At 53.6% G+C, this 24,867-nt stretch overlaps 1 protein-coding gene across 1 annotated transcript in view; it reads left to right on the forward strand.

Moving 5' to 3' along the window:
* Window positions 1-24,867, forward strand: part of KCNH1 (potassium voltage-gated channel subfamily H member 1) — a gene marked incomplete at both ends in the record, with an annotated part of 143,959 nt that overhangs the window by 41,829 nt on the left and 77,263 nt on the right. The window contains 3 exons of the mRNA XM_084245500.1: window positions 157-285; window positions 8,381-8,499; window positions 20,853-21,245. Of these exons, the coding sequence (XP_084101626.1) occupies window positions 157-285; window positions 8,381-8,499; window positions 20,853-21,245 (641 nt within the window). The remainder of the gene's footprint in view (window positions 1-156; window positions 286-8,380; window positions 8,500-20,852; window positions 21,246-24,867) is intronic.

Genomic DNA, 24,867 nt, shown 5'->3' on the forward strand with positions numbered 1-24,867 from the left:
AAAAGAAATTAACAGTATAACACGCCAGCATCTGAAGGCATGAAACCATTCAAAACGTGAATTAATATTTGTAGCTATTCATTCCCAAGTCTTTGTTTCCATGGCCCCTCTATTGAGAATGCAAATTACTGATCAACCTTTTGATGTTTCTTTCAGGGACACCTGTGTGGTTCTTTGTGAAAATTGCTCCCATACGAAACGAACAGGACAAAGTGGTTTTATTTCTTTGCACCTTCAGCGACATCACGGCTTTCAAACAGCCGATCGAGGATGACTCATGTAAAGGTTTGTACTTCTGAGCTGTATGCTTCGATTTATGCCTTTTTGCTATGGTGAGATGCTCATCACAGAGCATTTGAGGTTGCCAAGGCAATCTGCACGGAGATCAAGATTTAAACTTTAATTTGTGAGGCGAAGCACTGCATTATTCTGGAGCGGACTGAAGGAGGAGAAGGGAGAGCAACAGCTTCGCTTAGGGAAGCTTTTAATAATTTCATACCTTCTTAGGTTAACCCTTTGCAATAAAGGTGAGACAACAAAGGTGTGCCCAGAATCTAGGGTTCTCGTGTCACAGACTCCGGATACCCTAACAGCTGGTTCACAGCCAATCTGCCTTATTTACCTGTCAGTTCTCAGGCCTGACTGAACCCCAGTGTGGCAAGATGGCAAGGGTAGACGTCAGCGCCCTCTGCCCCCACGGTAGAGGGACTCATGTCTGTGGCCAGTTCATTCACCAGAAACATGGCCTGAATGAGGCCAGGGCCAGCGTCCTGTCACCCGGGTCACTTGAGCCTCCAGAGATTTCAGCGCTGACCTCAGCGTCCCCCATTGCATTGTCTGCTTAGCACTCAGCCCCAGGGAAGGCAATGTCCAGGGTTTCAAGAGCGGCTGTCCCCACCAGCCCGCTCACTGGGACATGCAGACGGTGGTGAGGAATTCCCTCTTTCCGTCCCTCTTGCGCTGCATGCACTAAGGGGCTGGGGCTGGCCTGTGGGGTACCCCAGACCTCTGCTTGGTTCTCTGCCCCATGGCTGCTGAGAGGCAGCAAAAGTGAGAGTGGACTCCTGGGCTCGAGGGTGGAGTCTGCCCTTGATGTGACAAGACTGCAGCTGTGAGTGAGCATTTAGGAGGAAGTGAGCCAGTTCTGTGGCTGCCTCTCATGCTTAAACCTTAGCATGCCTGGATGCTCACGTTACCAAGCTTGTGGCTCTGGATGTCAGGGCCTGCCTGTCTTCTCCACTAGCCCATGGCTCCGTGGATGAATTTCAGCTGCGTTTTAGTTTCAGGACTGGAGCAAAGGTAGAGATGGCCTCTCTGCGCTCAGCCTCCTGCATTCCCCTTTCTGCAAACTTGGGGTGCCCCCGGCTTCTGCCTTGGAGGTTCCCAGTGCAGAAGGTGTTGCCTGGTGACAGACTCAGTCACAATTCGAAGGCATCTGGCCACCAGCTAGAAAGGCCCCTGCTTTTTAAATCTAATAAATTCGGAACTAATATTTTAAAGGCCGCCAGCTAGTTTGCTGCTTATTCTTGCAAATTCTCTTCAAAATTTAAAATGTGTGATTTGGTTGAATCACAGTGTTCCCTTCACATTATCACTGGAACATTTGTAGGTGACGTGCAGTTGGCGTCCCCTAGGGAAACTCCTCCAGGAACCTCTCCTCATCCTGCCTCCTAGGGGCTGCATTCGGGTCTCACGGCTGGAAAGAGGAGCAAAAGTGGAGGGCAGTGGTGAGATCCTCCTAGGGTTATTCCCCAGGAAGAAACACCACGGGTCATTTTACCTGCCTCCTCTATGGTGCGTTTCCTTGTGGATGTACACACTCAAGTACACACACACATCTTGCCTACTTCCTGTTAGCCAAGGAAGCCAGACAAAGAGCTGTTAGTAAGATAAGCAGGAGTGCAACATGGCTTGCTTTGTACAAACCTAACACCGGAGTCAGCCTCCACGGCCTGCTGATGCCTGGCTGCTGGCAGGCTGGCCCCTGCGAACTGTCCTGTCCTCTGCCCCAGACACGGGAGGCGCCCCGCTGTGTCACTGCGCCCGGGCGCGGGAGCTGGAGCCAGTGGTCTGCTCAGGACAAGGTCACACTTTATGGTGGCCTGTGATGGGAGGCGGATAACTGGGACTTAGTCAGCGTCTATAAACCATGGCTCGGGCAGCCTCCCTTCTCAGTGGAAACAGGCCAAGACCGGCATGTCCTCCCCACTTGGTGTTTCTTCCCAGTGCGGAGCAGGCTCCCTCAGCGACCCCACACGCCAGCTGGTGCCTCATATCTCCCACCAGCTGCCCCTCAGGGCAGCCCGGATGGTTTAGGGTCCCGCAGATCCAGCCTCTCCTGTTGAGCCCAGGCCGCACACAGGGGTGCTGGGCTGCATACACCCCGCGCCAGCGCTGAGTCAGTTCGCATACAATTCCCGAGTTTGCAGGCCCCTGGCTCCTCGTTCTCCTTTTCCATCCACACTTTGGGCCCATCCCTCACTTGTTTGCCCGCGTGGCCTGGGCGGGGCTGACTGTCCGGAGGGGTATGTTATTTGGTAACAGCCCTGGTGCGCCAGTGTGCATGCCTGTGTGCGAGTGCATGTGCGTGTATGCACGTGCGTATGCTTGTGTGTGTGTGCGTGCCTGTGCCTGCGTGCACGTGTGTGCACCTGAGTGCAGGTGTGCATGTGCATGCCTGCGTCTGCGTGCACGTGTGTGCCTAAGTGCCCACCTTTGTGTGCACATGCCCGCGCGCGCCTGTGGCGCTTGTAGGGCGAGTGAGAGGAGGCGGGGATCCCTGGCAGAGGGGATCCTCGGAGGCGCTGAGGACCCCGGCGATCTACTTGCTGCTTCCTCGGGGTGGGTGGGCTCTGCGGACCCTGTGTGGCTCTCGCTTCTACCCCAGGCGTGGCACGTGGGTGGGAGGCGGCTGCAGTGCCCGTGGTGTACGGCTCATCCCTGTTGGTGACCCCGCCTTTCTGGCTGCCCCTTTGAGGGCCAAGTCAACTCAGCGACTGCACACAGGAGAGTGAAGGCAGGAGATTTTAAAGGCCAGAGCTCAGAACTTTCAGGTGAGGTCTCCTGTGAGCTGCTGTCACTGCTCACCCTTCTGCGCAGGCCCTTGCGGGTCTGTGAGGTGGTCAGGGGAAGTTGCCCTGGGGACAGTCAGCCCTCACCCCCAAAGCCCCTCCGCCCTCAGGAGGGCCATGTGAGGGCTCAGAGACTGCTGCTTGGAGGCCAGGCCAGACTGGTTATTTGTATGAGGACACTTAGAAACGTCCACATTCACCCTTGTGCCAGGTCCACTGTCCTCACTGGAAATCAGGGGGTGGACCCAGCCCCTCCAAGAGGGTCTCAGGCAAGGTGGCCTCACAGCCCCTGGAGGCTCTGCAGTATATTTCCATCAGGGCCCAGGATTGTGGATACCCCTCGCACTGGCAGGCACTGCCACAGGAGGACAATGGGGCTAATGCAGCTTCTTGGGGACCCCTGGGCTGTCCCCTCCTCTTTGGACAACAGGAGAGTCACTTTTTCAGGAATGTTTCTCCTGGTGGACAGCATTGGTCCAACTGACCCTCTTCTACCATGCCCACTTGCTTCTCTAGGTGTTGTTATTTCATTTTAAATTAAATTTTTGCATTAAATCTTGTTTGATTGTGGTTTGCAGCACTACATATGACCTGGGGTACAGGCTTATACCTCCTCAGATGAATGTCACCACCCCACACCCACCACTGAGGCCCCCAGAGTCCTACCACCGCCATTGGGCCCCTCCCCACTTTGCTTCCCATTGCTACCTTCTCCCTCCGGTGACCTCGACTCTGCAGTCACATTTCTAGAGTTTGTTTTGGTTTAACTATGTCTGTTTGTTTTGATTCATTCCATTCCACAATGAGTGAAACCAATCACCATTTGTCATTCTCTTTCTAACTTATTTCACTTAGCATCATCCCTTCTAGTTCCACCCATGTTATTGCAAATGACATTTCCTCTCTTTTTATGGCTGAGTAGTATTCCACCGTCTATATACACCCTGTCTTCCTGATCCACTCTTCTGTCAGAACTTGACTGTTGTGGCTAGTGCTGCCGTGGGCATGGGAGTGCGTGTATCCCTTTGAATCCATGTTTTTACATTCTTTAGATGAATACCAAGGAAAATCGCTGGATCATGTGTTGGTTCTATTTTTGTTATTTTGAGGAACTTCTGTCTTCCATTCCAGTCTGCATTCTACCCACAGTGCACAAGGCTTCTTTTTCCTCCACATCTTGCCAACACTTATTTCTGGTTTTTTTTTTGACGTCACCTTTCAGGTGGTATCTCATTGTGGTTTTGATTTGCATTTCCTTAGGGCAATTGATGATGAGCATTTTTTTCATGTGCCCTTTGGCCATCTGTGTGTCTTCTTTGGAGAAGTCTGTTTAGCTCTTTTGCCCATTTTTAGATTGTGTACCTTGTTTTCCTTTTGTTGAATTTGGTGAGTTCTTTATAACTCTTGGACATTAGCCCCTTGTCTGATGTATGATGTGCAAATATTTTCTCCTATTTTATAGGATGTCTTTTCATTTTAATGATTGTTTTCTTTTGCTGGGCAGAAGCTTTTTAGTTTAACATAGTTCAGTTGTTTACTTTTGTTTTCTTTGCTGTTGGAATTGAGTCCCCAAAGGCATCCCTGAAAACAGTGTCATGGAGTGTTTTGCCTGTTTGCTTCTGTGTATCTTACGGTTTCAGGTCTTACATCCAAGTTTGTAATCCATTTTGAGTTAATTGTTGTTATGGTGGTCTTCATTTACACATCCTCAGCCTTGGGTTCTAATAGTGATCAGATTTCTTCCCTTTGTATGTGGCTGTCCAGTTTTCCTGCCATTTGTTGAAGAGACTTTCTTCACGGTATGCTCTTAGCTCCTTTGTTATAGACCACCTGTGTAAATGCGGGGTTATTACTGGGGTCTCAATTCTGTTCCATTGGTCTGTATGTATATTTTTATTGCAATACCATACCATTTTATTATTATAGCTTTGTAGTATAGTTTGACCTCTAGGAGTATGATACTTCCATTCCTCTTCTTCTTCTTCTTTTTTTTTTTTTGGTCAAGATTACTTTGGCTGTTCGGGGTCTTTTGCAGTTCCACATAAATTTCAGTAATTTTGTTTTATGTCTTTGCAGAATGCTATTGAAACTGTGATAGGGATTTTATTGAATCTGTATAATTCTTTAGGTAATATTGACTTTTAACAATGTTAATTCTTCCAATCCATGAGCAGAGACTATCTTTCCATTTCTTTGTGTCTTCTATTTCTTATAACAATGTCATAGAGTTTGCATTGAATAGATCTTTCACCTCCTTTGTTATTCCTAGGTTTATTCCTAGGTTTTTAATACTTTTTGATGCTACTGTAAATGGGATTATTTTCTTGATTTCTTTCTCTTTTATTTCATTATTTCTACTTAGGAAACACATTTTATGTTGATTTTGTAGCCTGCTATTTTACTGGACTGATTTATTTTTTTTCTAATAGTTTTGTAACTACAAAAAGTGATAATTTTATTTATTCTTTTCCAATTTGAATTCCTTTTTTATCTTTCTTATGTTCAGTGGCTCTAGGTAGGACTTCCAGAACAATGTTTGATAGTAGTGGTAAGAGGGACATCCTTATCATATACCTGATCTTAGAAGAAAAGCTTTCACTTTTCACCACTGAGTATGATGCTATTATTGGTTTTTTTTTTTTTTTTTTAGTTTTAATGCATGACTGCCTCCCAGCCAGCCAGGGCAGGAACCCCACGGGAGGCTCCAGATTCTCTTCTGTCTCTTAGCTGTTGGTTACCAGATACTGTTGACTCTCCCCTGGGGAGCTGTTCTCAAGTCTCCCCTTGTCATGGCCCAGCCACGCCTTGGTCCAGGCCACACAGTTGCTTGTCTGGGCTCCTAACTGGCCTTCTGTCAGCCTCTTTTTTTCATTCTACTATTCACACTGCTGTCTGCCCTTCTAAGATGCCCACCTCACCCCATCTAAATTCCTTCAGAGGGTCCTCGTGGGTGAAGTTCAGTCTCCTGCCTTGCCCTCTGGCCTCTCACAGCCCACACTCTTCCCCATCTGCTCTTGCACCCTCGTCATCTTCAGGCTTCTCCTCCTCCTGCCCACCAATGCCTGCTCATTCAGCCACCTAGAACGTCCTTCTCTTGGCGACATAGTGCCCTCTGCCTGTGTAGGTGTGACACAACCTTCCTTCCCACCTTGAGTTTGGCTTACTCCTCACCTGTACTATTTTGGCTCCAGTATCACCTCCTTCGGGAAGCCCTCTCTGACTGGATTAGATTTGCCCTGTTGGACAGACATGGCCATAGCACCACTGTCAGACAACGTAACTCACTGTCGAGACTTTTGTCCCCTTGTCAGTCTTCCCTGCCATCGTGTTGCTCACCAAGCTGTCTAAGTGTCTTTCCTTCCTTCCTTCAGGTCAGCTGGGCCAGCCCTCTTGTGGGGGTGTGATGGAGGAGTGCACCCTGCTTGCCCTCGGTCCCATCCCGCTTGCTGTCCTAGGCCCCCCACTCCCCTGGAGCCAAGACACATTTTTCGAAGAGAACTGGGCCCAGGTCAGAGAGTGGGGGCTGGACTGGGCCTGGCAAATGCCCAGCGGTCCAGGGTCTTTCTCGTCACCCTTGTGCTGCTATGGGGGATGGGCCAGGGCCCTGCCCTCTACCACCTGCATGCCACTGGTCCCAAGCTGCCTTGGGGTGGCGCCCTGGTCTTGGAGGTGCTGGTTGATGGGCAGGGTGGGCTGCAGAGTGCTTGCTGACATTTGCAAGTGTGGCTGCTTTCTACCTGCTTGAAAAGTATACTATACTCTTCTTGGAAAAGCTTTGCCAGACTCAATTCCTGTTTTGTTTGCTCTGACTAGAGCCTGCTCTTGAGAGTCTTTGAAACGCTTGAGTCCCCGGGTCACAGGAGCAAAGTCCCATGAGCCCCTTCTTAAATGGCATGTCTGGGAAGCTTCTGGTGACTTCTGCAGAGTTGGGCTGTCCTCTGTTAACACTCACGGAGCCCCACTGTGCAGCCACCGTGTCTCTTCCCCAGTTGACTGCAGCAGGCCAGTTTCGCTGCCTGATGGCATCGGGCTGGGGGAGGAGCTGCTCTAGCTTTTATTAAAGTCCAGAACATCTGGGATGAGAGGAAAAAAGCCCTGAGCTGCTATTCTTGCTATGTGGACAAAAATGTATCCAGATCACGATTCTTAAAGGTTGCACCCAGAAAAGGGCCATCCTTCTGCTTCCCGCCCCCGCCCACGGGCCCCTTAGCTTGGCTAGGAAAGGCGAATGTGCTGCATACCCCTCAGCTTGGCTGGGTAAAGGGTCGATGGCTGTATCCGTCCCTCAGCCATATTTGGGTGCTCTGTTGATGCCTGGAATCCCAGACTGGGTCCCAAGGGCCCTGACGCCTCTCCAGGGCCTCAGAAGGAGTTTGCCATGCCCCTGTGCAGGGTGTGGGTGCTTGAAAGGACAGTCATCTTTGGGAACTGTTAGATGTGGGAAAGCTCTCTCCTGTGGCCTAGATTCTGGGGTGTCAAGGGGCTGCAAGGGAAAAGTCAGTGTTTTGCTTCCCTGGAGTAACTAGTCCAGGGTCAAGAGGCAGAAGACAACCTGTGTTTGAGCCCATTCACTGGACACCGGTCCTTGCCATCCTGTGGGCACAGAGGCTGCCCGTGGGGGAGGATGGTAACTCCACCTCACCCACAGGTGACTGAGCAGTCGCCTCTGACACTTGCTGGGCCCTCAGAGCAAGCTGGAGGCGGGGCTGGGATTCGCATTCAGATTTCTTTACTCTAAGTTCAAACCAGGTGCTTTGTGGTTCTTGTCTGAAAAGGGCCTGGACCCGCCGTCCTCCCCGACCCAGAGCAGTCTCGGACCTGCCAGAGCTCCCACCTGCCAGGGGTTGGAGACACTTCTTTGTAATTAACTAGTTCATTAATTAATATTCTTACATCTTTATTAATTTTTGGATAGTATTTGATTTCCCCCCTCCATTCTTATTGCCCTGGCTCTGGGGCGCAGGACACATGGAAGTGGCCGTTTGACCAGTTTGTCTATTTAACACCCAGAACCAGCTTGTCTGCAGGATGAGATGGTGTGGGGCTGGGGCCGCCTGAGTCCAGACCAAAGTCAGGGAGGGACATCTGACTCTGGTTTCCCCATGTGGAAAACGGTGTTGAACCTGCCCCCTGACGTCACAGAGCTGGGGTCAGGGTGTGGGGCAAGGACGATGGCCACACTCATCTGAGGATGTCCAGGCACTTTGCTGGGGAGCCATTCTCAGGTGGGGCCTGTGCCCAACGATGTGAGTGGGTGTCTGTGTGCCCAGCCCACCTTGAACCTGTCTCTTTTGCTCTGCACACTCCAGGCTGGGGAAAGTTTGCGCGGCTGACCAGAGCGCTGACCAGCAGCCGGGGCGTCCTGCAGCAACTGGCGCCCAGCGTGCAGAAGGGCGAGAATGTCCACAAGCACTCCCGCCTGGCCGAGGTAAGCATGGGCCCAGCTCCCCCACCCTCCAACCCAGGGCTCGTGGGCTGAGCGCCTGGTCCTGAGCTAGTGTGCGGGCCTGGAGGGGCCGCCAGGACCCTAGACCCTTCTCTTGGCTGGGCCACACATGCTCCGTGGGCTTTGGTGAGTGGCCAACACCTTTCAGCTTCATTTCCCATGTGAGAGATGGGGTGCCAGTGGCTCTGTTCCAGTTTGGGATGACAGGTATGACCCCTGGGAAGGAGCTAGAAGTGTGGGTACCCCAAGGGTCTTTGCTGCTCCCCCACCAGCAGTTCTGTTGCTTGAGCAGTGACATTAAAGAGAAGGTTTAGGGAACAAATGGAGGAGACTAGAAACCACCTGTCGTCCCACGAGCCAGGGCTCTGCTATAAATTCGGGGGCTCCTCACAGCCACTCTGAGCTGATGTTCCAATTCCTGTCACGTGGTGTCTGCCACTGGCGGGCACCCTGGTTAGCATCAGGAGGATGTTCAGTGTGGTCAGCTTGTCTGTGCCTGCCTGCATAAAGGTGAGTCTTTCTAGGGTCACAAGTGTGAAAAAAGGACTGTTGTTTTGATCACTTTTGTCATTAGAGAATTGCTGGTGGAGGCTGTGTCCCCTCTGGGGGGCGAGGCTGGAGGCGTGGGCTGGGGGTGGCTGGTGGGCGTCTGTCTTGTGGGTTCCACACCCATGTCACGCTTAGCCGCCCAGGTGGGTGCTGTCTTCCTTGGCCCAGTGGACCTGGGTCGGATGAACCAGCATGTCACACCATGCTCAGCAGATGCCTGAGGCAGAATGAGGTGTCCCTGTGTCTGGTGGTGGCTGCGGGTGCCTGATCCCAGTGGGATTGATGGGCTTCTGACAGACCCTGGCTCCCAAGGGGGCCAGTCGCAGCCAGAGTCGCTCATGGTGGGCACCCTGGCTGTGGGCACCCAAGGCCAGCGAGACTCCCACAGCACCAGGCAACCAGGCCCTTGGTGCGTGGCTGGTGGCGCGGCAGGATGGACCTGTCTCTGGCCATGTGACCAGGTCTACCCCTCAGTGAGCCTGCACCCTGGGCTGTCAGTTTCCCCACTGCTTCTCTCTTTCACCCCAAATTTCAACCCAACAAGAGCATAGAGGCGCCGGGGCTGCTATTTCCCTCCCCCCATGGGCAGCCCCTGCCTGGTGTCGTCCAGGCTCTGACAGGCCTGGAGGTCCCACTGGGCTCTGCGTCTCCGGAGATGGGCCTTTTAAGAAACAGCCACCCTGGTGTGTTTAATGCCTTCTGTCTTCCTCTCCTCCCACAGACTGATGGTCTCGGGGGCGGGGGAGAGGGGGTTGGCACAGATCCTGGAGGCAAAACTCCCAAAGGATGAGGCCCCGTGACTGGATACCGCTGGCACTCCTGACGCAGGTGTCCACGCTGAGTCCCCAGCGGCTTTCTCGCGGCTGCTGGGCCCTGGGGGCTCTGTGCTGGGTGGTCTTCCTAGTTCCTTTCATCCCGTGGTCATACTCCTCTGCCTTCTGTGCAGATGCTTGCTTTAATGCGAGGCGGTGCTCTCCTGGTCAGCCTCGGGCTCTCCGTTTGCAGCCTTTGATGTGTCTGTAACCTGTCCTGTCTGGCTGCTGGCCTTGAGTGAACAATAGCAGTGCCAGCTGCATCAAACCCTTCCAGCACGCAGACCCCACACCCCACAGCACATGGGCCTGGCACCAGCTTGGCCCAGCCTGGCAGGCGGGAGTCTCCCGCGCATGTCAGGAAGCCGAGCCCTTAGGCTGGCGGTAGCTCTTTTCTCCCAGACGGCTCGACCCTCTGCCCATCTCCTGCAGTTCTCTCACACCAAGTCTGAGCTGCGTGTTCTGTTCATCCTGAAATGCCCAGACTCACTTCTGACATCTAGTTTTCCGTCCCCTCTCTTCCTCCCTTCTTCCTGCCTCTACTCATTTCTGTTCAGTTCCATGTCTGTCGGCTTGAAAGGTACAGTTTCTACCTTTTTGTTCTCCCATTAATGCCATTTATGTATTTTGACCTGTGTACTTATCTTAATCACCTTGCCTGGCTTCTTTCAGAACAAGACAAGGCCCTAACCATACGTTAACTCTGAGTTACTTTCATCCGTGTGTTTGATTTTTCCTTATTTTTAACTTATGACTATGTCATTGTTATTTTTCTTTTTTCCTTAATTTGATTTATCAATACAGGTTGCCAGTGTCTTTGTACATCATTGATTTTTGAAGCTCACCACTCATGTCTGGGTGAGTTTCCATTTTTAAGGACTTATATCTAAGGGGAGATTTTTTGTAGGGACTCTTGAGAATGAGTTATTTTAGTCTTGAGATGCTAGAATAGGTCTTTATTCTTCCTTCTCTCTTAAGTCATAACTTAACAGAGGGTTTCAGGTAGGTTGACAGTTATTTTTCTTAGCCTGTTCATTGAGTTATTTTTATTGGTTTGTTTCGTCTCCAATGTCTATCTTTTTCATTTCCAGGAATTCTATTTGATTCCCCCCCACATCTTCTTGTTCTTTAAAAACAATGTCTTATTCATGTCTGCTGAATTGTCTTCCTTTTTTATTGCTTTGAAAATGATGATGCTTAAAATGCTCTTGGAGGTGTGTGGGTCCCGGTAGTGGGCCCGGCCTCCTGTTGATGGGCCTCCTGGACGCGGGGGCTATTCGCCTGGTCCTCACACCATCAGGTTTCACCTGATCCAGACCAGCTTTTCTGTGTGATGTTGAGGCCCAGGTCCCAGCTGAGCGGCAGGTGGCCCTGGCTCCACACCCATGTGGCATAGGCCTGGGCTCTAGCTTCTCACCCCTCCATCCCCCTCCCCATATTCTGCCTGAGGCCCAGACAAGCGGCCCCCTCCTCGCTGAGCTGGGGGGGGGAAGGGTCCTCCAGTGACAGCCCTCTGTCACCCCAGTAAGAGCATGTGGGCTGGTCCCCGACAGCACATGCCCGACTGGACGGCCCTGCTCCCGGAAGCGCCCTGGATGGCCGCTGCTCCGCCTGCTTCTCAGGTCGTATTCCTCGTGCCTAAGATAGTGAATGTTATTATTTCTGTGTAAACACTTGTTCACATATTTAAACAGCACCTCAGCATGGCTGCTGTAGATGGACAGCTGACCACTGCTCAGCCCCACCTCGCCATAGCTGTGGGTGGGTGTGTGGCGTATATGTGACCCCTCACACAGTGGACCTGGCATTCATGGGCTCACTGTCGCCTCAGGCTGAGCCCTCCATGCCCACAGGGTTGTGCCCCCTTGAGGATGGCTTCCCTCCACTCTCAGCCCACAGGCCAAGATCACTGTATGTGCCCCCACCCGGGAGGTGCCCCTGGGGGATCTCATCATCTGGTGGGGCTCGGAGTGAGGCCCAGGGGGCTGCACTCTACAGCTACAGCCACTGACCTGGGGTCACTGAGCACCCGACGTCAGGGCTTGGTCCTCGTGGAGCATCCTGGAGTGCAGTGGGCATGCCAAGGACAGGCGGCCACATGGAGGCTGTGCAAGCTGTGTTCCGGCCACGCTGCATCTCAAACTTCACTCGTGTCACCACTGTCAGCTCCAGCCTGGTCTCCGTGAAAATGCCACAGACCATCAGCTGAAGTGAGGCTCCAGTTTTAATTTCCTGTGGCTTATTTTTCCTCTTCAGAGATAGGATGATGTGGTCTTCAGTCAGGCTGACCCGGATCTTCGTCCAGGACTCAGTGCACTCCAGCCGTGGCACTTTATAAACGTCACTCAGCCCCACTCTCCTGCCCTTATCCGCCTGGAATCAAGGACACTGCTTACACCGAAGGGCGGTGGTGAGGGCTTCTGCTGCTTGTGCGTGACAGCTTGGTCTGATTCTCCCCTGTTTAAAACCTCCTGACATCATTGGGTTATTTCTGGGGAAAAATGTAAAACTTACATGCGGCTTCCAAGGCCCGCCTTAGCTTGCTGTTGTGTCGGAAACATCCTTCCAGTCACTGTCAGTGTCAGCTGGGTGGCCCCCACACATCCCAGGCCCAGGGGTACAGGCTCACCCCTCTTCAGTTGCAGGTTGCCACTCCAAGCCACCACCAAAATACCCCAAATCCTCCACCAGAGTCCACTAGCCCCTACCCCTTGGGTCCCATCCCCCGGCCTCTCCCGCACCTCAATTCTGCAGCCAGATTTCTTGGGAGTTTGCTCTTTGCACCCGCCACAGCCACCCCTGGCGTGAGTGTCGTCTCTTGGGAGAGCGTCGGGTATGGAGATGCCTCACCTGAGGGTGACCAGCTCTGGATGGAGACGGGGTCCAGGCCAATGTTTTGCAGGCTGGGGTGGACCTGCTGTGTTCGGGACCTGCAAATGTCCTCCATGGCCTCCGCTTCCTCTGGCCACATTTACACGTGGCTGATGGCAGCTCACACTAGTGAGCTGAACAGGGCGTGTGGCAGCCCCTGGGGAGCAGTGCCTGGTGCGGTCTGGGCATCACCAGCCCAGTCTTGGGACCATGCTGTGCTGCCCAGGGAGGGCACCCCCCCAAGAGGCCGCAGGGTGGGGATGCGTCCGTCCTACTTGAGGACACCGTGCTTACATCCTCCATGCTAGATCCCAGCCCCCATGTGAGGAATAGTGGAACAGCTCGCACGGGTCATGCACAGAGCCCACCCACTGGAGTCACGCTTGGGCATGGGGCTCAAGTGCACCAACTTGAGAGGGCTTCCCTTGGTGCGGGTGTGTGCCTGGTGCGTGGTCGTGGGTGTGCTGAGGCCTGGCCAGGGGCCTGCTGGGGCTTCGTGCTGTGGGAGGTGTGCAGTGTCCCTATTGTTATCCCCGCAGGCCAGTGCCTGTGATGGGGGAAGGGCCCTAACTATGGTGGTGTCCTCGGGGGTTCTTGATCCGTGGCAAGGTTCATACTAACATTTGGGTCTTGTTTTCTAGCCTCTTTGGCTTTTTTGCTCAGTCGGTCATTTGTCACGGCGCTGTGTGCTTGGCGCCGTGCTGGGTCTGCATGCGGGAGGGACAGACTTCCCACCAGCGACAGAGCTCATGTCATTCCCAATCCCGGGAAAGCAAGAGGGGAAGGTGCCGGGAGGGCGGTGGGCAGGGGCAGAGGAAGGGGTGGCGGTCAGGGACGGCTCCTCGGGGCGCTGAGGCTGTGACGCGCCCTGGGGAGACGCTTCCATGTGGGGGGCCGGCAGGAGTGTTATGAGGTGCTGCAAGGCGGGCGGAGCTTTGGTGCTGCCAGAAGCCAGTGGGTGGGGGCCCAAGGCTGGTGAGATGGGCAGCAGCCTCGGGGGCCCGCATGAGGGTACATCCCACTGGAGCCTGTCATGGGCTGGCAGGTTGGATCAGATGATGGGGCCAGAGACAGGCTGCTGAGTGGGTGTGGCTGTGAGCAGGTCTGGAGTAAAGGCGCGAGGGGCAGGACAGGTGGGCGGGAGGGCACTCTGGAGCGTGTGTGGATCCTGACCGACGCGTCTTCAGGGCAAGTCCGCGGTGGTCCTGGCAGGACGTTGCACTGCTTGCCTCCTGGGCCCATGGCCCATGAGCTTTTAGGAAGGAGCTGCTGAGGGGGTGCACCACCAGGAGGACACTGGGGCTCAGCCACACTGAGGGCATGGGCTCTTCATGGTGGCCCTGTGATTGCAGGGTGGCGGTGGGGGTGTGTGTGGAGGTGACGGTGGGGCAGGGAGCATGTGGACACGGTGTGTCTCGGTTATGCTTTAAAAGACCCTGGCTATTAAGGGAGACAGCAAGAGGGACTTAGTAAGAAAGGGGGGCTGGCTGAGGTCTGGAGGTGCTGATGGATGATCCTGTGTGCAGGGAGAGGCTGATGGGAGGGGAGGAGTCAAGGGTGTATGTGTGTATGCACGTGCATGTGGAACATGAGCCCAGCAGAAGGCACACGGGAGTGACTGGTCTTTGACCCCTCGGGGCTGGGCTCTCCTCTGGAGACGGGGTGGGTGCAGGCAGAGGCTGGCGCAGATACAGAGCTCCTGGGAGATACAGGACCCCCTTCTGCTGGAGTTCTTAAGCAGCTCCCGGGCAGAAACATGGGCCGAGTGAGGGGCAGAGAGCACAGGACTAAGAGCCGACAGTGAGGTGGTGGAATTGCTGATCTGGGTCAGCAAAAATCACTCCAAGGTGACATTCACTTGGCACCAAGGGTTTTGGGGCAAGAGCAGGTGGTTCTTGCTTCTTTCTGCTCCAGCTGGGCATGACCGTGGACCGGGCTGGCTGCTTTCTGGGAGGAGGGGAGACAGGCCCTGGCCACTGTGGCTGTTGGGGCTTTCCCTGGGAGGCCTAGGGCAGGTCTGCGGGGGTGACGATGCCCTCACCTGACACCAGGCAGTGGTTGCTGCTGTTCAGTGCCCTGCAGAATTAGGAAACTGGACTTGGGCCTCGGGTTCTGTTCTGTCTTCTGCAGCATGATTGCGAGCAGCTAACCCACTTACCTCTGGGTTTATTTTCCTGATCTGTAAACTGAGCCCTTGCTGGCCCTCGCACCTCCTGAGCTGGCCCCGGTTGGGCCATGCATGTTGCCGCCTCCGAGAGGCCTCGCAGGCTGCCTGGCGGGCACTCCTGCACTCTGCTTACTCACCCTGTGTGACTCAGGCTGAGTCACCCGCCTCCCTGGGCCTTCGTTTTCCTGTCTACAGATCCTCCACAGGGTGATTAAAGGATTCAGAAATCCAGCAGAGGGCTCGGTAGCGACAGTGGTGGAGATGTGATTGGCAGTCTGATTTTCCTGTCCTCCGTCTAGGGAGGAGCCCTGGGCCTGTTTTCCTTCCCAAATCAGTCTACAAATGGGGTCTCTTCTGGTGCATCAATGGTGGCCCGTAACCAGCCCTTCCTGAGGGTAGAGCCTGGCACCAGCTGCTGGGGAAGGAGAAGGGACTAGTGATATTGCTGGGAGAAGTCATTTGTGTCTGGGGGTGCCCAGAAACAATGTGGGGGGAGCGGATCAGCTGTGCTGTGGTCAGCAGGCCCTCTGCACAGTCACTCTGTCTCCCGGTCAGACTGTTTCTCTGCAAAGCATTGAAGTAGGTGTAGAAGTGGGCGCTACACGGACATACTCCCGTGGCAGACAGGGGCCCGCACCCATCTCTCCCCCTGGCCCAGAGATGTCCTCATGCTGAGGACACTGAGCCTGTTTGGATAAGGGTGTTCCGATGACCCTGACGGTGGTGGTCACGGAATTCATTACAAGGCCGTGTTGCCCACTCATCAGTGTGACTGGGCAGGCACTAGGCCCTGGGCCACTTTTCTCTGGAAGGAACTTCCTCCAAGGGTGTGTTGCTAAGAGCCAAGATGCCACAGGTGACTTTGGTTCCATTAGCAGGTGACTGCTTGCCTGTGGAACCTTCTCAGACCCTGCTCAGTGCCTCTTTCCACCCAGATCGTGTTTTACAAACATGTTGTTACCCTTACATAGCTCACCTCCAGCCCTGCCTTCCCTTGGGCTGGGTCCCAGGGCCTTCCTTACCACCCTGTGGTTCATCTGTGTTCAGTTGATTTTTAAAAATTAAACTGATTTCGAGATAACTGTTAATTCGCTTGCAGTTGTAAGAAGTAACACAGAGAGATCCCATGTACCCTGTACTTAGTTTACCTGCTGGTAGCTTCCTGAACCATAGTTCAGTGTTAAGATACTTGGGCCTCCCAGGTGGCGCAGCTATTGAGTGCTGGGCTGCGAAGCTGCCCGCAACCTCTGCAGCACCGGTTTGATCCCCGGCCGCTGGAAAGGGTCCCACATGGCGCGCAGACCTCTCCTGCCGCCCGCTGCTCCCCTCAGCAGTGTATTTTGTCAGTCTGCCTGTTCTGTTCCCCTCTCTGGCTCTGGTGAATTCTCTCACCCTCCCACGCTTCTGACTATAGCCAGTGCTTATATAAATAAAATAAATAAATCTTAAAAAAAAAATACTGACACATTCTCTCACTTCTGCCCAAGTGTTGCTTTTTTGTGGTCAAACCCACATACGCCTGGCTTCACACCCTCACTAAGCACTAGGCTGCTGCTAATTTGTTCTCCCTGTGTGTTTGCCATTCCAAGGATGTTGTGTAAATGGGATCCTGCAGTGTATTATCTTTGGGGAGTGGTTTCTTCAGTCTCTGAGATTCCTCCAGGTCATTGCCTGCAGTGGTTATCAGCTCCTTTTCCTGGCTGAGTAGTACTCCACCCTGGTTGGGCGCCAGTTTATTGAACTGTTCACCTTCCAAAGGGCATCTGGGTCACTTCCAGTTTGTTATTAATAAAGCTGCTGTAAACAGTCACCTACAGGTCTTGCGAGAACACACCCTTTTATTTTTCTGGGGTAGAGTGTGGCATGTGCTTGCTAGCCACGTAGTAGTTGCATGTTTAGTTGTTTAAGAAACTCCAAAAGCCTGTCCTGGGATGGCTGCCCCATTTTATGTTTCTGCTGACAGTATGTGCATGATTTGGTTCAACTGCTCCCCCCTGGTGCTCGTCACTAGTTTTATTCCCGCCATTCCGACAGGTGTGCAGTGAGGGCAATGTGGTTTCCATGTTTCTCCAATGACTTGGGGTGTCAGCGTCTTTATACAGGCTTGTTTGTCATCTGGGTGTTCTCTTGGGTGAAATACCTGCTTGTGCCTTTTCTCCTTTTTTCTAATTGGACTTTTTGTCTTTTTATTGTTGGCTTTTGAGATGATGTATTGTAAATTATTTACTTTGTAGATACTAGTTCTTTGTTGCATTTGTGGTTTGTACATATTTTCTCAACATAGAGCTTGCCTTTTCACTCTTCTAAGAGGGTTTTTTGCACAAAGGTTTGAATTTGGTGAGACCCAATTATCAGTTTTTCCTTTTTTTTTTTTTTTTTAAAGATTTATCTATATATGCATACAAAAACTGGTATATAGGCCAGAGGTGCGGGTGGTGAAAGGATTCACCAGAGTCAGAGTGGGAAGCAGAACAGGCAGATCCACTGAAATCTACTGCCAAGGGGAGCAGCGGGGAGACAGGAGAGGTCTCCTGTGCATGTGAGTAGCTCCCTGGCCGGGGGTCGCACTCCTGCTGCAGTGGCTGCTGACAGCTTCGCAGTGCTGCATCTTAACCCCTTGCACCACCAGCGAGGCCCCAGTTTTTCCTTTTATGGGTTGTGCTTTGGGTAAGTCTGCCTACCCTAGATTCCAGAGACTTTTTTTTTTCCTCTAAGTTTTACAGTTTTGGAGTTAAATTTATATGAAGTGTGAGGCACTGATGCCCCTCTTGCACCCCGACTGCCTGTGTCCCACACCTGTTGTGGGAAGGCTGTCTTTTCTCCCTCACCTTTAGTACACTGCCCAGTCAGTCGCATATTTGTGTGGGTCTGTTTCTGGGTTTTTAACTTGGTTGCATTCATCAGTGTGGTTAGTCATTGTCAGTACCGCACAGTCTTAACTGCAGTAGCCACGTATCAAGTCTTGAAATTGGTTCTGATCCCTCTCACTTGATTCTTATTACAAGTTGACTTCAGTTATTCAAGATCCTTTGCCTTCCTATATCGATTTTAGAGTAATCTGGTGCAAATATACAAAAACTCTTGCTGGCATTTTGATAGGGATTATGCTAACTGTATACCAGTTTGGAGGGGAGGAGATGGACATGTCTGCGCATGGAATGTGCTGCACTGGTGTGCCCCACCCCCCCACCCCCACCCCCACCCCCACCCGTTGTCCCATGCAAATGGTGCTGTGTGATTTTGGCATTCATCTCTAGTATCTAGAAATAGAATTATCTGTGTGTGTTTCGTTTGTGTGATACTTGCTAAATACACTTATTAGTTCTAGAAGTTTTTAATGCAGATACTTGGATAATCTGTGCCATCATGACGTCATGTACCGATAGGGTACTTTCACTTCTTCCTTCTTCTCTGGTCCCCTTTTATCCCCTGACCCTCTTGGTCTTCCCTCGGTGGCTGCCCTTCATTGCGTCACCGGCATGAAAGCAGCTGTCTTGCCTGCTCTGCATCTTCTATGAAGTCTTCATTCTCTTATTAAAGCTGGGGTCAGAAATATATATTTTTGTAGGTACTGTTTATCAAGTTGTAGAAGTTCCTCTCTATTCTTATTCTAAATTAAAAAACAATTTTTTTAGAAATGGGGTACAGGCCAGAGTCGTGGAGTGTGAGAGGATTCACCAGAGAGAGTGGGAAGCAGAAGAGGCAGATGTACAGAAATCCATTGCTAAGGGGAGCGGTGGGGAGACAGGAGAGGTCTGCTGTGCCATGTGGGTTGCTTCCCGGCTGGCTGGGGATTGAACTTGAGCTGCAAAGGCAGACAGCTTCACAGTGTTGTGCTCAACCCCTGCACCACCAGGGAGGCCCTATTTTAAATTTTTTATCATGACCGGGGCTGGATTTTGTCAACGCATTTCGACATCGATTTAGGCCATGTGACTTTTCTTCACGGCTACTGTGGTGGACACAGGCGCTGATTTTGGGAGTTGAACCAGTCCTGGAGTACACCCCGCTTAGCCGGCCTTCTTCTGTGCTGAATTCTATGCTACTTGTTACAGGCTTTTGCTTCTATATTTGCGAGAGATATTGTTCTGTTGTTTTCTCCTTTTTGGGGGTCTTTTTCTAGTTTTGAAATCTGGGCAATCCCAGCTTCACAGCATGCATTGATCCGGTTCCCTTCACTCCTGTTTTCTGGAAGAGTCTGTGGCGTCGCAGTTCGTTGTCTGTACGGTTCGGGTGCTGTCACCATGTAAAACCGCTGGCCTGGGCAGTCCTGCATGGGGAGTTCAGGGGTCTACAAGCTGTGGACCGTGGATCATTTTGTTTGTGTTTGTCAAGGCCCATCCATCCAGGTGCCCCAGTTGTAAGTGTCCAGCAGTTGGCAGCTCCCCTCACCATCTTCCACGTCTCCCGGGCTTGCACTCGTGGCCTGCTTCTGGGGTGCGGGTCACGCCTGTTCCCGTGCTCTCATGCTCACCCCTCCCACTCTATTTTCAGTCTTGCTATAGGTTTTCAATTTCATTTTTACCTTACTGATTTTGTAGATTACTGGTTTTCTCTGTTGCTTTTCTATTTTCAGTGTCCCTGATCTACTCTTAACTCTGTTATACCCTCCCTCCTGCTGCAGTCCTGTCGGGCTCGTGTTTTGGCTGGTTCTGGTGGTGGGAGCGTGTCTGTTGAGTTTTGAGCTCAGGGGATCCCCCAGGCACAGTCCTGCAGAGCGTCCTCTGGGCCAGGACCGCACCAGGCTTGGAAGGAAGCTATCATCTCTCCATCTTAACTTTTTTTTTTTTTAAAGATTTATTTATTTATTTATCTAAGCACTGGGTACAGTCAGAAGTGCGGGAGGGTGAGAGGATTCACCAGAGCCAGAGCGGGGATCAGAACAGGCAGACTGACAAAATATACTACTGAGGGGAGCAGCAGACATTGCAGGAGAGGTCTGTGCACCATGTGGGACCCTCTCCGGCGGCCAGGGATTGAACCGACGCTGCAGAGGCTGTGGGCAGCTTTGCAGCCCAGTGCTCAACCGCTGCACCACCAGGGGAGGCCCTCTTCATCTTCACTTTTGAGTCTGTGGCAAGTTCCACTGGTTTAACTTCCCAATATACCCAGACCGGGACTGCTTTTTTCTATCACCCCATCTTTTTCTCAGGCTGTGAGAGTAAATTCTACGATTCTGATCTTCTCTCTAATCCTTTGCTTCCATTGATTATCTAAACACAGCAGTGGGCTCTTTTAAAAACATGCTTCAGGTGATTCCTTGCTTCGACCCCTGCAATCACCCTTAGGCACGCTGAGAATGACCCCCCTGTGGCCCATGGGTCCTGAGTACCGGGTGCCTGCTTCCCCTTCAGGCCTACCTGCTATTTTCCCCTCACGCAGGTGCTCCTGGGTCACCTGGGCCTCCCAGTGTTTCCGTGGCTGTCGCACCTGGCATGTGACCACAGTCCCACTTTCTGACGAAGATCATTTTTCATTCCAGCATATGGGTGGGGTCTTGTCTTCACATCGGGTTTGGGTCCAGCACCTCCTCCTCAGGTAGCGTCAGGTCATGGCCCTGGCCCTGCCGTTAGCTCCCAGCAGGCATCCCATGACTGCCACTCGTCCTGGGCCCGGGCTCTGCAGGGCAGGGTTGCGCCGCCTCCTCCTCACCATCCTGCTGCTGGACTTTGGCGCTGCTGAGCGGTGGGCTCCACTTCTCAGTGGCCACATAGCCAATACAGGTGAAGGAACAGGCCTGCGGGGGCGGAGCGAGCTGACTGGCAGGAGGCGTCTGCACCGGGCTCCGCGCTCGGCTTCCGGCTGCGAGATCTGTCGCTGTTTCATTGTGTTTGTGCCCATCATGTCCGCATGATCACGTCCACCCGTGCTGTCCTGTGCCCAGCGAGCCCTCAGTGTTGCCTCCATTGTGACACTTCTCGCCCGTGTCCCCATAGGTCCTGCAGCTCGGCTCGGACATCCTGCCCCAGTACAAGCAAGAGGCGCCCAAGACACCACCACACATCATCCTGCACTACTGCGTGTTCAAGACCACATGGGACTGGATCATCCTGATCTTGACCTTCTACACGGCCATCCTTGTCCCCTACAACGTGTCCTTCAAGACCAGGCAGAACAATGTGGCCTGGCTGGTGGTAGACAGCATCGTGGACGTCATCTTCTTGGTGGACATTGTGCTCAATTTCCACACCACTTTTGTGGGGCCGGCGGGAGAGGTGATTTCCGACCCCAAGCTCATCCGCATGAACTACCTGAAGACCTGGTTTGTGATTGACCTTCTGTCCTGTTTGCCCTATGACGTCATCAACGCCTTTGAGAACGTGGATGAGGTTAGTGCCTTTGTGGGTGACCCAGGGAAGATTGGTTTTGCTGATCAGATTCCACCACCCCTGGAGGGGAGAGAGAGTCAGGTACATCCCTCAAATCTCAGACCTTATTGTCATGTCTTGGAAGGGGAGCCGTTGTGGGTGGTTGGCAGAGAATAACTTGGTGGGTGGCCCCAGCATGACTGACCTGGGCACAGGCGCATGCTTGAGCGAGACCCCGCCTGCTGGTCTTGTCCTTGGAGGCTCGGGGCCTGCATGCCGTGAGGGGGTGTGGAAGAGACTGAGGCTTCCCTCTTCTCCGCAGGGGGTAGGCTGCTGGCTTGGGGGTGCAGAGCTGGGGTGCATCGCTACTGCTTTGGGGCACCCGGCACGCAGGTGCAGTTGCTGGATATCTGCCTTTTGATCAGATGTGGGGGCTCTTGTCTTCTGCTATTGACCTCTGGCTATTTCTAGCTAATAAACTCCTGGCAACAGATGTGCCTCCCCTCCCTCACCCCAAGTTTACTTGCTTTTTTTCTTTTTTCTGTAAATGTTAGAATAACATGAGTTGTCTCTTTGCTGGGATGAGTTTTGAGGTGACCGGTGGCGTCAGTGGTCCCCGCTCTTCCTAGCCTAAGTGAGCGGAGATGGCTGAGGACCCGGGAACAGTGTTGGCACTTACCCCGCTTTGGGTTGTGGGTCCTGCAGGCAGGGGGAGTGCTTAGAAGAGGAGAAAGCCTGGGACTGAACTGGAGTCAGACGTGCTTGAGGCACTCGACTAGTCCCACTGGGGTCTGGCACTGTTGTGTCAGGAGGTACCCCCGAGCTGCTTAAAGCGACGTCTCCCTTGAGAAGCGAGGGTGTTGGGCTGTCGCTCATCAGTGGGTCTCCAGAAGCTCCAGAGCTCTCAATCTGGCTGGGCTTGGCCCGGGTAGGTGTCCAGGAACCGTCTGGAAGCCGAGCCAAGCAAGCTTTTCTCTCTCTGGAGCCCAAGCACCCATGGGCGTCAGCCTGAGCATCCGGGAAGGCCCCTGTGCTGCTGTCGACTGCTGGTGCTCAGGGGGCTCTGTCCAGGATCCACAGGGCCTGGCAAGGGCTCCCCAGGGGTGCGCACCCAGCGCCCTTCCCCTCTCCACAACCAGGACTGGCCAAGGTGCTGGCCTCCAGCATCCCACTCTTGTCCGCACCACGTGCTGGAACGTGCTTCCAAGAAGCAACTCTGCGGGGCGTGTGTGCATTTTGTTCAGGGATTAAATGAGTCAAGACTGATCATTTATGAGAACAAAATCCCCCCAACAGAGGAGGCTGGGGTTCTTCAATGTGGATTTGGTGCATGTTGGGGATGGTGTTTTTCTCCGGGAGCATATCTCTGGAATACTTGATGTGAGTGAGGAAAATATGATCTCAAAATGACTTTCTGAATTATTTCAACTTCAAAGTGCTTTTTACACAGATGTGAGAAATCAAATTTAATTTAAAGAAGCCACTTGAGTTTTTAGCATGAGACACTTGCTGCTTAGAGCAGTGATGACATCCTGTAGGCATGCAGAGGCTGTTCTCCAGCTTGGTGAGGTCATGGATGGGCTCTGAGCCGTCTTTGAGGGGCCAGAGCTCCCCTCAGGCCAGCAGAACAGGGAGGTCCTCCTGGCGTACATGCTGCTTGGAGCCCTGTGCCATGGATGGTCAATGCGCCCCCTCCTACCCCCGCAGCTTCGCTTCCGGATTCAAGGTGTGGCTGTATATGGGAAGATGGAAACTTGGCAGCTTTCCTGTGGCTGAGGGACTGCTGCCATTTGGTACAAATATCAGGGTACACATTGCGCCCGCTTCTGGAAGACCTGTTTTTCCTAACCCGTGTGGTGGTGAGGGGGCATCACGGGTGCTGCCGTCAGACGGCCAGGGATTGGGCGGGCCATGCGCTTTCTGGGCTTGGCTTTCATGCCTGCATCCCGGGAAGAGCCTCCCGCGCGTGTGGCTTTGGGTAGTGGGGGCTCCAGGTTCCTTGCTTGCTGCTGTCTGGGAGCTCCGAAGTCACCTGCCAGGGGCTGTGGACACGCACTCTGCCCGGCCTCCTGCCTGGGCAGCAGGTTATGGGGGTGGAGCCCAGCAGACTAGGAGGTTGTCCCACCCCACCCTCTCAACTTGGGGATATGACCCCGAGATAGCCCCTCGGATGCGCCCCATCTTGCTGGTAGCAGAGGGAAGGAACAGGGACAAGCCTGGTAGTCACAGAGGACACCTGAGTGAAACGCTCCCAGTGTTTGGCTCGCCCTGGTTGGGTGCTGGCTGGGGAGTTGGGCTCAGAGCCTGGAGAGGTAGACCCTGTGGGCCCCACCCTAACCCAGCCCCGGTGGCTGTGCTGGTGAGGAGCTGGGCAGCTGCAGAAGCCCGCGCGGGGCCAGGCACAGACCTTTGTTACCAGGCAGCGTGGAGTGATGGGCCAGGGTGGGGAGGCCACGAAGGGCCTTCCCTTGCATGGACAAGCAGGGCACGGCCACCACATCTGTCTTCCCACCCACATGTGTTGCTCACTCGTGGCCCTCTGGGAGAGTGTGTGGGGCGGAGGGGGTGGTGGGAGGGGGGAAAGGAAATTATTGACTCACTCCTCATAAAACAGCCTGTTCTTCCTGGTGTCCCAATTATACCTGTGGAAGAGTGTGCTGGAGACCACCAGAAATGTGGGGCTACCTGGTGGCTTCGCCATGGGTGTGTGTGTATGGTGTTGTGTGATGTGTGTATGTGGTGTGTGTGTGGTATGTGCAGGGTGTATGCAGGGTGTGCATGTGTGTGTGGTGTGTGTGCCTGTGGTGTAACAGGGTGTGTGTGGTGTGTGTGCACGTGTAGTGTGCTGGGTGTGTGTGTGTGGGGGGTGTGTCTGTCTCTGGTGTTGGGGTAGAGGTGAGAGTCACTTGGGGTGAGCCTGGACCCTCCCAGGAGTGGCTCAGGAGAGGCAGGTGGGTCGCCTGCCAGCCTGGCAGCTGGGATTTGCCCTGACAGCCTCTGCCCCCCGCCTCTCCTCTGCAGGGGCTGCTGCTCAGGGTGGGAGCAAGTCTGTGCATGAGCTTGGCCGGGCGGCACCCAGCAGGTCTGGAGCTGTGCAAGCAAAGCTGGCCAGGTGGGCCATCAGGCACCATATGGATTACTGGCCTGGGTGTTCCTGGATCGAAGATGGAATTTTTCTTTGCACACACACCCTCCCCTCCTAAGGAGGCCTCCTTGTGGCCTTGGCAGGGGGCAGTGGGGGTGTGGCCTGTCAGGCGTGATCCCGGCGCTGGCCCGACATCCAGCTCTGTGTCCTGGCTCTGCACCCTCAGGTGGCAGCAGGAGCGGCCCACAGGGGTGGCGACGGTGTGTGGAGGGACAGATGCACCAGCCTGGCCTACCCCTGCCTGGCGCTGGCAAGGGTCCATCCCGCTCCCACACGGAGCACCCCTTTGTGGTTTGTGTTGCCAGGAAGCTGCACTGAGCTGGGGGAGGTGATTTGTCACCCAGGGGTGCACAGGTGAACCGCTTGTCCCCTCTCAACCTCCCCTCCCGGGGCTCTGGGGGGAGCATGCTGTGCAGGCAGAGCTTGCAGACCACTGAGCTGGGCTAGTGCGGGAGGCCAGATCCCCTCAAGGGACAGCTGTCAGCCTGAGCCCTGAGC

The sequence above is a fragment of the Talpa europaea genome (genome assembly GCF_964194135.1).
Source record: "Talpa europaea genome assembly, chromosome: 10".
In the NCBI taxonomy this organism is placed as follows: domain Eukaryota; kingdom Metazoa; phylum Chordata; class Mammalia; order Eulipotyphla; family Talpidae; genus Talpa; species Talpa europaea.